The 13,388-nt window shown below is 32.7% G+C and overlaps 1 protein-coding gene across 1 annotated transcript; it reads left to right on the top strand.

The window, feature by feature from the left end:
• Positions 1–5,566: 5,566 nt before the first annotated feature.
• On the top strand, positions 5,567–10,452 carry tap (Basic helix-loop-helix neural transcription factor tap). Its single transcript, XM_085196718.1, has 2 exons — positions 5,567–5,692; positions 8,894–10,452. The coding sequence occupies exon 2, from the start codon at positions 8,905–8,907 to the stop codon at positions 10,111–10,113; it is 1,209 nt and encodes a 402-aa protein (XP_085052844.1). The 5' UTR covers positions 5,567–5,692; positions 8,894–8,904; the 3' UTR covers positions 10,114–10,452.
• The last annotated feature ends 2,936 nt before the right edge of the window (positions 10,453–13,388 follow it).

The raw sequence follows: 13,388 nt of genomic DNA, 5'->3' as shown, positions 1-13,388 counted from the left end.
CGATTATATTATAAACCAAGTTTTGATTGAATTTTACACATCAATGATATTTTAAAACTATGGTATAATTATAACGAGGAAAATATCAGACGTATTTTGCAAAAAAAGAAAAAATAAAAGTTGCCAAGCTTCTTTCCTGTCCGTTCCCTTCTTTCACTAACTTCAATATACTGAAGGAATAATCAGAATATTTTAAATGGAGACCATAATAATCTTATAAAATATACATATTATAAGTAACACTTTAGTTCTCACGTTATTTGTAAGTTACATCAAAAGAGGCATTATAATTTTATTCTTACGTATTTAGCACTGACTCAAAGGGTTAAATACCTAAACTAAGGAGGTCCATTAGCAAAACAGTACAGGGTTTGACTATAAACAGCAACGGTTGTGGGTTCAATTTAACTCAGGTAAATTAATTATTTTCATTTCCTCGCTCTGGTAATAAGACAAAGCGCGGCGTTTAGCTCCGTCACTCAACCCATAATGTCTAGAAATTTTAAAAGTGCGTGGGGAATACTATGTTCTCTCTGCCTATCCTGTATTGCAGTAAACAGTATGAAGCAGTAGACAATCGAAGCTGCATATCTTTACATTTTCTTGTTTTTGTAAGGAAAGCAGAGAGTAAGCTAGAAAGGAATATGAAACCATCATATTTCATCAGTAACATCCACCTAGCGTCACTCCTAGTCTCCTATCACCACAAAAAAAATTTTTTTTTGATGATGATTGTTCATCGATTTTTAAAGTACTTAAGACCCCACCCCTTTATGGGCGACCGTTTAGTTTTCTATAGAGTTGCATCGTCATTATTTACAACCCTTACGAACTCTTAACAACAAAAGGATTTTAACATTTTAAAACTGCCATACACAATGTATGATGTATCGATTTTTTTTTTATTTTTATTTTTGACCCCGGCTCAGGGACCCGTAATAGTAATATTTAAGAGATTAACGTCGTGTTAGTAGGTTGAAAAGGTAAATATTTTTTTATTTTATACATGTTTCTGTTTGTTGAAAGATTTTGATTTTTAAATCTTTTAAAATAATCTTGTAGTTACAGTGAAATATTTGTCGAATAACCCTTTGTTATGGTTACGTTATAAATACATGCTAATAAACGTGATGCAATTTGAATATGGGCAATATAATATGATCTGAGCTCTAATTTATGTAATACCTAATTTCATTTTCTACCGAATTCTGGAGATATTGCCTTTGAGTTGTTGAGTGTAAAATTTTTTTTCTATAAAATAAATATAAAATAAACCTAAAAGTTTTGATTTTTGGGATTTTTATGTATTTTTCGGATTTATATGTATTGTAACTTCTCACTTCCTACCAAATTTCATAGCAGTAGGTTCACGAGAAGTATTCTATAGGCTTTGATGACGCGGCGAATTTCATACAAAATGCAGCAAAAACGATGCTTGTATCTTTTGATTGCGTTAACTTAGAAGCTCGATTTTCTTCATGCTCCATGAAACCGTACACTTGAATATTTACTAATAATTTCAGCTAGATATCCTCACGCCATCTTAAAATAAATAGTCTTTACAGACGGGCAGACGGACCGTATGGAACTCTTAAAAAGAACTAAAACTATGTTTAACAAAATCTTCAACGAAAGATTATCTTATATATATTTATATTATTTTTATTTTTACGTTGTGTCCCGCATATATCAGGATAAATGTAAGGTTTTCCCGACGTAGCGGTGAAACTTAACGCCGTGCTTTACCTTGGTAGCAGAGTGATTAAATAAAAATAATTCGTTGTCTTGAATAGAAATCGAACTCACAACCGTCGCGAATATAGCCAGAGACGGTATGCCGTCGTGACGGTCTCAACACTAAAACAAATAAATACAGGTAAAGCTAATAAAATGGTGTTAAAAAATCTAAGTTATTAACTTAACAGAACTGAAAACAAAAAAAAACAAAAGAACTAAAAACAAAATGTAAGATAATCTTCCAACAAGCATATAATGAGAGTAGCGCGAGCCGCTAACTCCGCAGAATTATGCTCGGTGGCGGTTGTTTGTGTCGTGACTCGTGAGGGGCGCGTTGGTAGGGTTGGCGCGAGTTTAGTGATGGGCTTGTGTGAAATTGTCGATATGTTCAATTAATTCACGGTGATCGGTAGGTCGATAGACAAACTGATACAGGTTATCACTAGTTATGGTTAGCTAAAAGTCAGTAAAGAATCTCAATTATATATTATAGTGATAAACAACTGTATAGTTTTGTTCGAATGTTACATATTATTACATATGTAGTCTTTAACTGTATTATATAAAATTGAATGTTATATTTTAAAAAATATAGTTAGAATAATACTTTTAAAATGTTCCGAAGAAAAATTTTGTTTTAGATAAAATTTTGAAGAAATATCAATAAAAAATTACAACTTGTGACAAAATTTTACCGTTTTCAAAATTCTATTTCGTCGAGAGCTAAAAACAATAGACGAGGCCGTCGTGACAAATACACGATTACAACTGACTGACATTATTACTCGAGAAAATGAATTATTTTAATTTCTTCGCACTGATAAGAAGACGAAGTACAGCTTTGAGTTTTTCCACTCAACAGGCAATGTCTCTATAATTAGATGGAGAGTTGAGAAAGGAATGTTTTAACGCTAAGGTTTCCTCTGGATAAGCGTGATTGTGAAAAATAAAAAGAAATCGATATTTATGAACTTAAATCAATCCAACACTACTAAGACTAACCCTTTAAAAGTGCCCGTGTAGAGGCGAATTTTAATGCATTCATGGGCTCTCGAGCGTGGCGACTGCAAAATAACTAACGGGTACACCCTATTTTATTTATTATTTTAAACGGCACTGTTATAATTTTGAGATTTACTAGTACTAGGGTCGTTAATGTATGTACATATAAAGTTTTATGTCACCTGTTTTGTTTAGTTAGGCTTGCAATGAAATCGAAATTAGTTTTAACTCAACGTTCAAACGGCACCTATGGCTTGGTGGTAGAGCGCTGGGACGGTTTCTAAGAGGCGCGACTTCAAATCCCACTACGTTCAATAATTTTTATACATTTTCTAAAAAGTATTTTTATTTCATAGGTGTGGATCACTTAACTTACCTATATAATTATGCTTTCGAGATTTTGGAGTTGTGTTTTTGTTCCTCAGTTTTGTGATTGAGAAACAAGAACTCCAATGTGAAAAAAACGTTTCTGCGCTAAATGGCAGAGTTTAGCTCTATACGTAATTTCTCGAATTCAGGAAAGTGGTGAACGTAACGACTTAGTGGAGTTCTTGATAAGAAATAATTGGAAAAAATACATTAAATGAAAACATATACAATGTGTAATAGAAACGTAAAAGTATCAACAAGATATAAGATCCTAATAGCACTTAAAACTGAGATTTATCATTTATTTTAGCTTAAGTGTGACTCCGGGGGGTTCTCATGCTTTTTACCTGACTTGCCTCCAGTATCATCTATATATATTCTCGAAGGTCAGCCGAGATCCCTGAGGCCTCTATGCTTCTCTGTTATTTCCATATCTCCATTTTTGCATGGTTAAACACGAAACAACATAAAAAAATAAATATATCAGAAAATTCAAAATATTACCATTATCTTCAACCTTTCTATCGCTACATTGTTTTGCAAAATAAAAATGACAAAATAACGTAAAAAGTAACTTATTTTGAAATTAGAATAAATATATACTAAAATGCACCTATTCCGCTACTTTAAACAGCGTGACACTATTTGTCACCACTCACAAGTAATTCCTATTGAGGCGTGACGCCAAACATTTGCTGATAAAACATCTCCGTCACGGCTGTTTATCATCCAATCATCTGGAAACTGGCAGTGAACGGGTTTAATTGTAAATATAATAAATTTCTGTAAAAGTAATCAATTATTTTTTATGGGGGTTGCAAGAAATTAAGTTATTTTTTTAGAAAACTAAGACAACAAGAAACAAATATTAATAGTATTCGTTCATATTTTATTAAATTTAAAAATCTAATAAAACAACTTTAATTCATAAATAATACCTATAAGAATAGATTATGTGCTTACATCATGTGTGCGTTGGATGACGGCTTATAAACAGAAAATAGCAGCGCAGGCAGAGAGTGTTAAGACATTACGTTCTCCACCCATATTCAAGAATACGATTTGAAGTTTTGTTGGGGTCCTCAAAAGGAAAAAAAACATTAAGCTTGTCAACTTCTATAATACAACTTACAAAGCCTTCCTTTAGGCCTACAGGATAAAATTGCCGACTCGCACTTCTTCTTCTTATAATAAAAAAAAAACATACAGTCGAATTGATAACCTCCTTTTCTTACAAAAGTCGGTTAAAAAAAAACACAAATATCCGTACATTTGGCGCGTAAATTTTATAAATTTAGCAATATCAATAAATGTGTACCGTTGTACGTCTAAATAGCGAGACCGATTGGAAATTATTATAATTTATTGCTTGTCAATAAAGGGTTGTGCTAAAATACATTTTCATGCACTATTAACGTTTTAAGCAAATAATAGAATTTAATAGTAATATATATTTTTTGGATTTAAACAAATTATATTTGTTCATATTTTTATACTAAAAATAGGCGTTATTTTATTTTTAGGTTCATTTCCCACTGGACACAATGAATTGTTTTTATTTCCTAGCTCTGGTAACAAGACATAGCGCGACGTTGTGTTCCGCCATTACCCACGCAATGACTCTAAAATTTCTCCAGGAAAATGGGAAACGGAATGTCATAACACTATACATAAGATTCTTTCTCCTATATGCGGGATACAGGATCAAATTATTTATATTTTCGTTTTCGGGCTACATACCTCAACATGAAAATGCGAAACCCTTATTGGATAACCTTGCTGTCCATGTCAAGACCATTTGACACGTTACCTCTACGCAATACCTCTACTCTACTAATTAATATCAAATATTCAGGTCTTTGAAGCACAGAAAAGACTAAGCTCAAAGTCAACGCAATCAATAGATTATTAAATAATCTTAATGCATAAATTTTACGCATCGTTTTTGCTATTTTAGTATAAAAATCGTTGTATAATGAAAAACTATATGTCAAAACCTATTTGGTACGAAGTGATAACTTAATAATACGAGTAATAGAAAAAAGAGTGGAATTTATATTTACCTGTAACAGATATTAAAACTATTGCAAATGTATATTTGTACCTTATTTCATACAAAATGAGTACATAAATCCGCAAACTTCAACTTGTAAATTTTTATAAATTGTACTTCCCATTGTGTAGGGCAGCGTGCCTAAAATTGTTACGAAAACCCTCAGTGGACGAGTAGGTTTATTTTAATTAATTTCAATACAAATTTACCAGAGGGATCGAACCTACAACCACATCCTATAACCACTAACTAATACTAACTAACATTACCAAACGAGCTTTAAGCGAAATAGCTTACTTTTCAATCGACACCATGCTTTCAAGTGTAGGGCGGGGCCTAAGCGTCCCATTGGAAAAACACCATAAATGTAGGGAGCGAGCCGTCCTGCCCACAGTGCGGCGTCACCAGCATGGATGCGTACAGCTATACTATTGTATAGATTACTATAACAATGTATTGCTTCTAGTTGTAGTGTAGACTAGAGTAGTGTCGTGTAGTGTGAATTAGTGTTTTTTTTTCTGGAATTTCTATGTAAGTTAAAATTCATTTGTGTTTTGTTAATTCCAATATATTTTTTATTAAATACTAGTAGTCGCCCACAGTGTATGTGTCAACTTTATGATCATAATATAGTACAATGACACTTTCATTCAAATCTGTTCACAACTTCAGGAAATTTCCGTATACGAACAGACAAACAGAGAGACAAGAATTTAGAAAATCGAAGATTTTTGTTACTATTTTTACTACATAAATTAATGTTCTTTAAAAATATTTAATGTACAAACAAACTTTTTACTATTTAAGTTTCCAATAAATGGAGGGTATATTATATTATGGAAGTAATTAATATTTGGAAAATTGGGCGGTGCGTGACTCTCTGTTGTATGCGGGATACAAAGTAAAGCAAAACATATAGTTACATATAGTTTACATTATGTGTATAATTAGAGTAGCTTAATATAAATAAAATTATTTATTAAGCATTATAACATTATAATAACTCTTAACTAACAACAGTTCAAAGAGAAATTTTAACTGGAAATCGAATTCATGTCTCACGGGATCTGTCATGATAGGTTACAGTGTAAGCGCATATAGAGTTACTGAAATAATGGCCACTGGTTTTAATATTTTTAACAGCGTCCTTAAATACGAAAAATATGTAAAATGGAATGACAGAAGATATTGTGATTTTAATTATTTTTCTGTAAAAAGTTGAGTTTTTTTTCAAACGTAGCTATTGTTAATTAATTATTTATTCAAATAGATAATTACATGCACGCTCTTTGATAGTATTTTTTTATTCTCCGGCGGCTTTAATCAATGTATGGAAAGTGGGAAATTATTATTGTCATTTCCACGCTGTGGCGACAAGACAAAGCGCGAAGTTTAGTTCCGCTATTAAATATCCAATGTCTCGAAAACTGGAAAGTGGGAGACGAAGTGTCTTAACATTCAATAATATACGTCAGACGTTGCATTTTAAATGACGGAACAACACTACGCTTTGTCTTACCTGAGCCTGTTGACTGAGAAAATGAAAAATAATTAACTCCCTAGAGTGGAAATCGAACCTACAATCGTTGCGTTTACAGTCAAACGCCCTGCGACATGACGCCGTCACTTTTATTATTTTATATGTCTACAATATCAAAATAATGTTATAGCAAACAATCTAACAAGTAGTTCCATGTACTTATACACCTGCGGCGCGTGTCCTACACGCGGCGTTCACGCGACCACCCCCCACTCCCTACAGTAGTAACGCTATGCCATATCGATAATTATTCGCTTATTTATCCATTATAAATTAATTATAACGTATTTTTTATTTTTATTTAGTAATAGTCTCATTGTGTTAGTGTGTTGGAAATGTTGAGATTTCCTTGCGTAGGTAATTCAACGAGTTCTGGGTTTCGATTCTCACCCGGGGGACCGAAAGTGTCGTAATGGGAAGGTTTGTCTTTAACACTAGGTTGACTTTTAACACTAACACTAGGTAAGGATTTAAATCTCGCGATAAACTTTTTAAATTATAAGAATTGTTTAATGACATTATAAGTTTGTAGTAAAAGATTTTTATACATTTATATTTTATATTTTTATTATTTAAATAAGAGCTTGTGTCTTTATTTATTTTAACATAAATAATAATGTATTAATAATTAGTAATAATAATTTTAACATAAATAGTAATGTATATAAAAGTTTAAATTTCACCGAAAAAACAAAGCGTCTTTGTCTTGTTACTAGAGCGAAGTAAAAAAGTAGTAGCTTTTGAAGTCAGACGACGACGAAACAAACAAAATAGGTCCCCGAAGTTAGGTTTTCTGACCTTTTGCGCGTTCTTCACACAGGGAGGAAGAAAACTAGGAAAAATCCAAAAATCCAATATCCGCAGCTATCTCTACAGCTCTACAATTTCAGGACGGCCAAGACTCGTCGACCGTACTGTAAGCGCCATTCCATACGGTTTAGCTTTTCCGCAAAAACAGCGACACGTGCGGGTCGCGTGACGACGCTCAATCTGATATTGTTTTACTGTGCCTGACCACCTGTTGACTTTACGGTCGACGGTCGTTGTAGTTGAAAATAATTAAATTATATTTTGTAGCAACGCCATTGTAGCTTGGCTAAAATTAGTCTGTAATGGTTGTGAGTTCGGTTCCTAGGGTTCGGGTGAGGCGTTCGCTTATTTTTATGTTTTATGGACACTCTTTAATAAATTGTGGTTTAATAATGGTGTTTGAAAATAGATGTTTATTTTAAATTGTAATAAACATAAGTCAATCTATTACTTACATTTTTTTTGTGTACGGTCCGAAATATTCCAAAAAACTGATCTTCATGATCTTTGACCTTAATTAACTATTGAATATATATATTTACCAATTAAAACAAATTTTAATATTATTAAAAAATAATTTGTTACGTTCACGAATACTTTTTTTCTAATTTTTATTCAATAAATCTTTATTAAAAACATGTAGTATTTTTTTATTATTAAGCAATACATGCACCATATTAGTAATTTGACATATGTAGAATTTAACATTAAATTTAATAAACACCTTTAATATTGATTGCGTGAAGCGCGGAGACAAATTAACTTTTTAACTGCCCCACCGGAAATCAAAGACCGGAAGTAGGAAGTGATAAAGCTCAACTGACTTTCCGTAACACATTGCTCACGCGATGTAGCGCGGGGGACCCCGGAATTGACATGAAAATTACACTTCACATAAAGGGAACTTCCAGAAAAAGTAATATAATTAAGAACAAACAAACATAAATCAAACAAATTTATTTATTGTATTCTTGCTATCTATGTATAGCAAATGATAGCAATGGGTTTTTTATTTCTTTGTCGTCACTATCACAAACATAACATACGCCATAGGTACATACCTAGATTGTGTATAATCCGCATCTAGATACATCCTGTAACCGGGTAGGCAAAGAGAATAATACAGTGTCCAAACACTCTGGACTTCGCTTTCCGAAAGAATTATTTTGTCGTTGAACGACAGAACTCAATTTCCTCGCCTTACCAGAGCAAGGAAATAATAAATCATCTCTTTGAATGGCGTTCGATATATTATGTATATCAATTATCGGTATAAATGTTGTATGTAATTTTCGTAATAAGTCTAAAATATTACATTTTAGTTATTGAATTAAATAATGGTTAATAAAAACTGATATTAATTCTCATTTCAATTGTTGCAGATATCAGAACAATGTTCGGCACAGACTTCGAAGATTACTGCGATTTTAACGACAGCATCTGTAGCAATGACTCTGGCTTTGAAAAGTCTTACGCAGACTCGTTAGCGACGCCTTCTTCTACGAGCACTCCACTAAAACACGACATATCAGATCCTGGTATCTCTTTAGGAACAAAAGAAAGCAACGCCAGGAGAAGATTGTTCAGTGACGAATTTACTTACACTTACCCAAGGCAAATTGAAGAAGTCAAAGGATTTGAAGAATTCCAGCCGATAAGCAACACATCAACGCCAGTCAAAAAAGACAAGAAAGTCAAAGATCTTAGCAAGCCGAAACGAAAATACGCAAATGGCAAGAACAGAGTGTCAAGATGCAAGAGTCCGACGCAAATACTAAGAATAAAGAGGAATAGACGAATCAAGGCTAATGACAGAGAAAGAAATAGAATGCATATGTTAAATGAGGCGTTGGACAGACTCAGATGTGTTCTACCGACATTCCCTGAAGATACGAAACTGACCAAAATTGAAACTCTCAGATTTGCCCACAATTATATTTTCGCGTTGAGCCAAACTCTAGAATCCTTAGACGGTATTAACGCAGGAGTACCAATAGAGAATAAATTTGAAAAATTCGAAGCTTGCGCTTTAGTTAGTGATAAAGTGAATAAAGACGCTTTTAGAGACATATTCGTCAATAGAGCTGATGATAGTGGCGATGGATATAGAAATTTCCAGGGTTTCAGCAAGCCTTTTCCAAATGGATCAAATTTCTTACAAACTTCTGAAGGTGTTCTTATAAATGTAGGCAATGTTACAGTGTCAGTTAATAACAAAGGTGGAAATTGCATAACTTCGACAACGGGCAGTGGGTTCTTTACCCATCCAGCGAGCTACGGTGACGACTTACAACAGAATTATTTAAACCGCTCGTATTCCAATCTCGATACTTACGAAGCCAATCAAAATGGGAAGGAGTATTTCAATCAGAAGAACTATGATATATTCAAAAATGCCTTCGAAACGGCCAAAAACAGGAAGAATCCGGAATATACACCAAATTATACAAATTTTACTAATAACGGATACGCTTATAATGAAAAATATTATGATACAAGCGTTTACTATTCACACAATAATTATTTTAATAATTTAAACGACCAAAGATATATAGGGAGAGATTTTTACAGGAGTCCAAGTGTTGTGAATGCTCAAATTTAGTGTACATTTTATTATATTTCGATCGATTGGTACAACAAAGGCGTAATTGCAGTATTTTTTTAAAAAAGTTAAATTTCTTTGTTTGCGGAAAGATTATTTACAAACTTGGGTTACGTCTCCTCCAATATTTCAAAAACTGCACATACGTCATTGTTGCTCCAAAGTGAGCGTTATTTTATATATTTGTATAGAGACCTAGTCATTTAGTGAAATTTTTGTATTTTATTATAAATTTATAATTATAATTATATAATATTAGACAATAAAGACATCTGAGATGGTACCAAAGTTTATATCTAGTCAGAGTAAAATTGAAAATATATTTTTTTACATTTCTAATTGCTTTTGTTTAATTACATCCCTTTTATATGTATTTTATATATTTTAAGTATGAAATAATATTTGCAGAGACATTTTAGGAATTATATGATTGGCTAGGCAATGCTTGTGTGGCAACTCAAAAGTTAGATTATAATATCATATCCTGCTGGAAAAACGCGATTTTTATCTTCTTTCACACGAATTTCAAATTCACTATTATAATAAAATGATATGTATTTTTTTTCATTCAGCGTGACGCTGTTTGCAGCAAGGTAGGCAGATGGACCCTAGTGTTAAGACACTCTGTTCCCCATTTTCCATGAAATTCTGGAGGTATTGCGTGTTAAGTGGCGAAATTCAACGTCGCGATTTGTCTTAACAGAACGAAGTATATAAAAATATTAAATAAATGGATTGGGTATCGAACCCACAACTGACAGCTACGATTTAGATAGAAGTTATAATGAAAGCTAATAAACAGAATATTTGATCAATTTTTAAAAAATAAGAATGTACGAAAATTAAACTGCTTCCTCTAAAATACGATTTTTGTTCAAATAACGACGCCAATTATACATATTATAAAAGAAAAGTTTCCACTTGATTTACAGCCCCGGAATAACAGCGGTAGGTACCTACTATGAATATAAATCAAATACGAACAATAGTTGTTAAAGAGCGAAATTGTGAATGACTCGGGCACCCCTGCGCGGGCGCACATACCCTACACCAGTGACTCTCAAAGTTTCGATTAAAACCAAATTTACTATAAAGATAAAGAATTTGTTTGGTTGAAATTGCTCTTCTCATGATTTACTGGTTTAAATGGAATTTTCGAAATGTTTTATGTAGGATCCAAATTATACTACATACGTTAAATTTCATTTCTTCACTCTGGTGTAGAGGAAAAGCGCCGCGTTGAGTTCCGCGACTCAACACGCAATGCCTCCAGAATTCGGCGACTAGTGGGGAACGAAGTGTCTTAACACTAGCTTCCCTCTGCCTACCTTAGTGTGTGCGGCGTGAAGCTGATTTTTTGATTTTTTAATTATATTACGTCACGATAATTGTTACACTTAGAATGTGTCATTATACACCTCTACCCACTGACTGCCCCTCTTAGTTATTTCGCTTATAAGTTAATCTATATATATAAAAGGACTTGTCCTCACTGACTGAGGTAAGACGCACGCACAGCCGTAACCGCTGTGCGTAGAAACGTGAAATTTGGACAGATGTTTACATTCGTAATCTGGCCATCCACTAAGCAGGGATTTTGAAAAATTTTAACCCTAAAGGGGAGAAATAGGGGTTGAAAGTTTGTATGGAAAAAAAATTAAATCGGCACCGATTTTTATAAAATTTGAAATTTAGATTTTTAAAAGTATTTAATTGAATACATGTTTCATCGTTTTCTAGAATTCTCTCCCTAAGGGTGCAAATAAGGGGTTGAAAGTTTGTATGGAAACATCTTAAAAACGCCACCGATTATTATAAAATTAGAAATTTTGACTCTTAAAAATATTTAATTGAACATGTGTTTCATGGTTTTTTAGAATTCACCCCCTAAGGGTGCAAATAGGGGGTTGAAAGTTTGTATGGAAAAATCTTTAAATCGCCACCTATTTTTATAAAATTTGAAATTTAGACTCTTAAAAATATTACATTGAACACATCGTGGTTTATTAGAATTCACCCCGAAATACGCAAGCGAAGCTGCGCGCGTCCGCTAGTTTATTATAATTGTAAAGGATTGTTTTCGTTCTGGCCTTTCTAGATTTTAGGGCTCACTCAATTTACGCTTGGACCCTGTGGTGGATCGTCGGTGGTTTGGGAAATGCTGCCTTACACTGTACTTTGAACTTAAATCCTTACAAAACTTGCTACCAACCTACATTTTAAGCAATTTAAACTATATATAAATAATTTACACCTCTATAACTAAGTGGTAAAGTTGATTTCTGTGTAGCAAGTTCACATAATGGGGTACAAGCAAGGGGACCCGTTTTCGGGTTCATATTACGTTAATGTTTGCTTTGGAAATTCGTTACGCTCTATTTTATTGTGTATTTACTATATTTCAATCGTATTTGAGATTTTGAATGTAGTTCGTGTTATAATGCTATAAATTGTATAGCAACTGGGCTTGATTGTTAGAACGCTGTTACTGGTAATATTGAAAATATTATTTAAAAGTAGAGACTTTTATTTACTAACCGGCAAGTCGTCGCCCGTAACTATGTTTGCGTGGTCTTTGAGACATAGGATGAGAAAACCCCGTTCCGATCCGGTTGTAATTGTAGAAGTCGGTTTTTTTTGTGAAATAATGTAATTATTATGAATAGATAATAGTATTTAAATACGTATCGAAAAGTTTCATATCTTTTAGTACACCTATAGACAAGACATACAAAAAATATTTATTGATAGCAAATATTATGAAATATATTTTTGCTCAAACACCTGTTTTAGGCATTTGAGGGAAAAATGCCTTCTTGTTATCTGATTACCATGAGATTTTACAACATACTTACACGTTATAAGATAATATGAGATCTTATATTTATATTTAATAAATAAAATAAGTTTAACGTACGTAAAATCGTACAAATAATATTTCATATATATTCCAAAAGTAATTTTCAATTTTATGATTATGTATTTTAGATCCATACAAATTGGTACCTACTAGAATATTAAATGTCATATTCATCCACCCCACAATTTGCTCCGGCAGCCACTAATCCTTAGCATTTGGGTGAAATCCATTTGTCACCCTCGGAATTAGTGGACTTGGTAAATATTCATTTCGAAATCATGAATTTTTGACACAAAAAATCTTTTTTGCTATACCTACTTATGTACAATACTATTTGTTTTCGTTTTTTTCCAGCCAAAACGATCAAATAAGAACAAAATAAATTAGATTAAAATACAGTTAGTGAAAAAGGTAT

Source organism: Heliconius melpomene, chromosome 13 (assembly GCF_056956725.1).
Source record: "Heliconius melpomene rosina isolate 202511_hmr_F chromosome 13, ASM5695672v1, whole genome shotgun sequence".
In the NCBI taxonomy this organism is placed as follows: domain Eukaryota; kingdom Metazoa; phylum Arthropoda; class Insecta; order Lepidoptera; family Nymphalidae; genus Heliconius; species Heliconius melpomene.
Note: the sequence above shows the minus strand (reverse complement) of the source record. Positions and strands in the feature narration are given on the sequence as shown.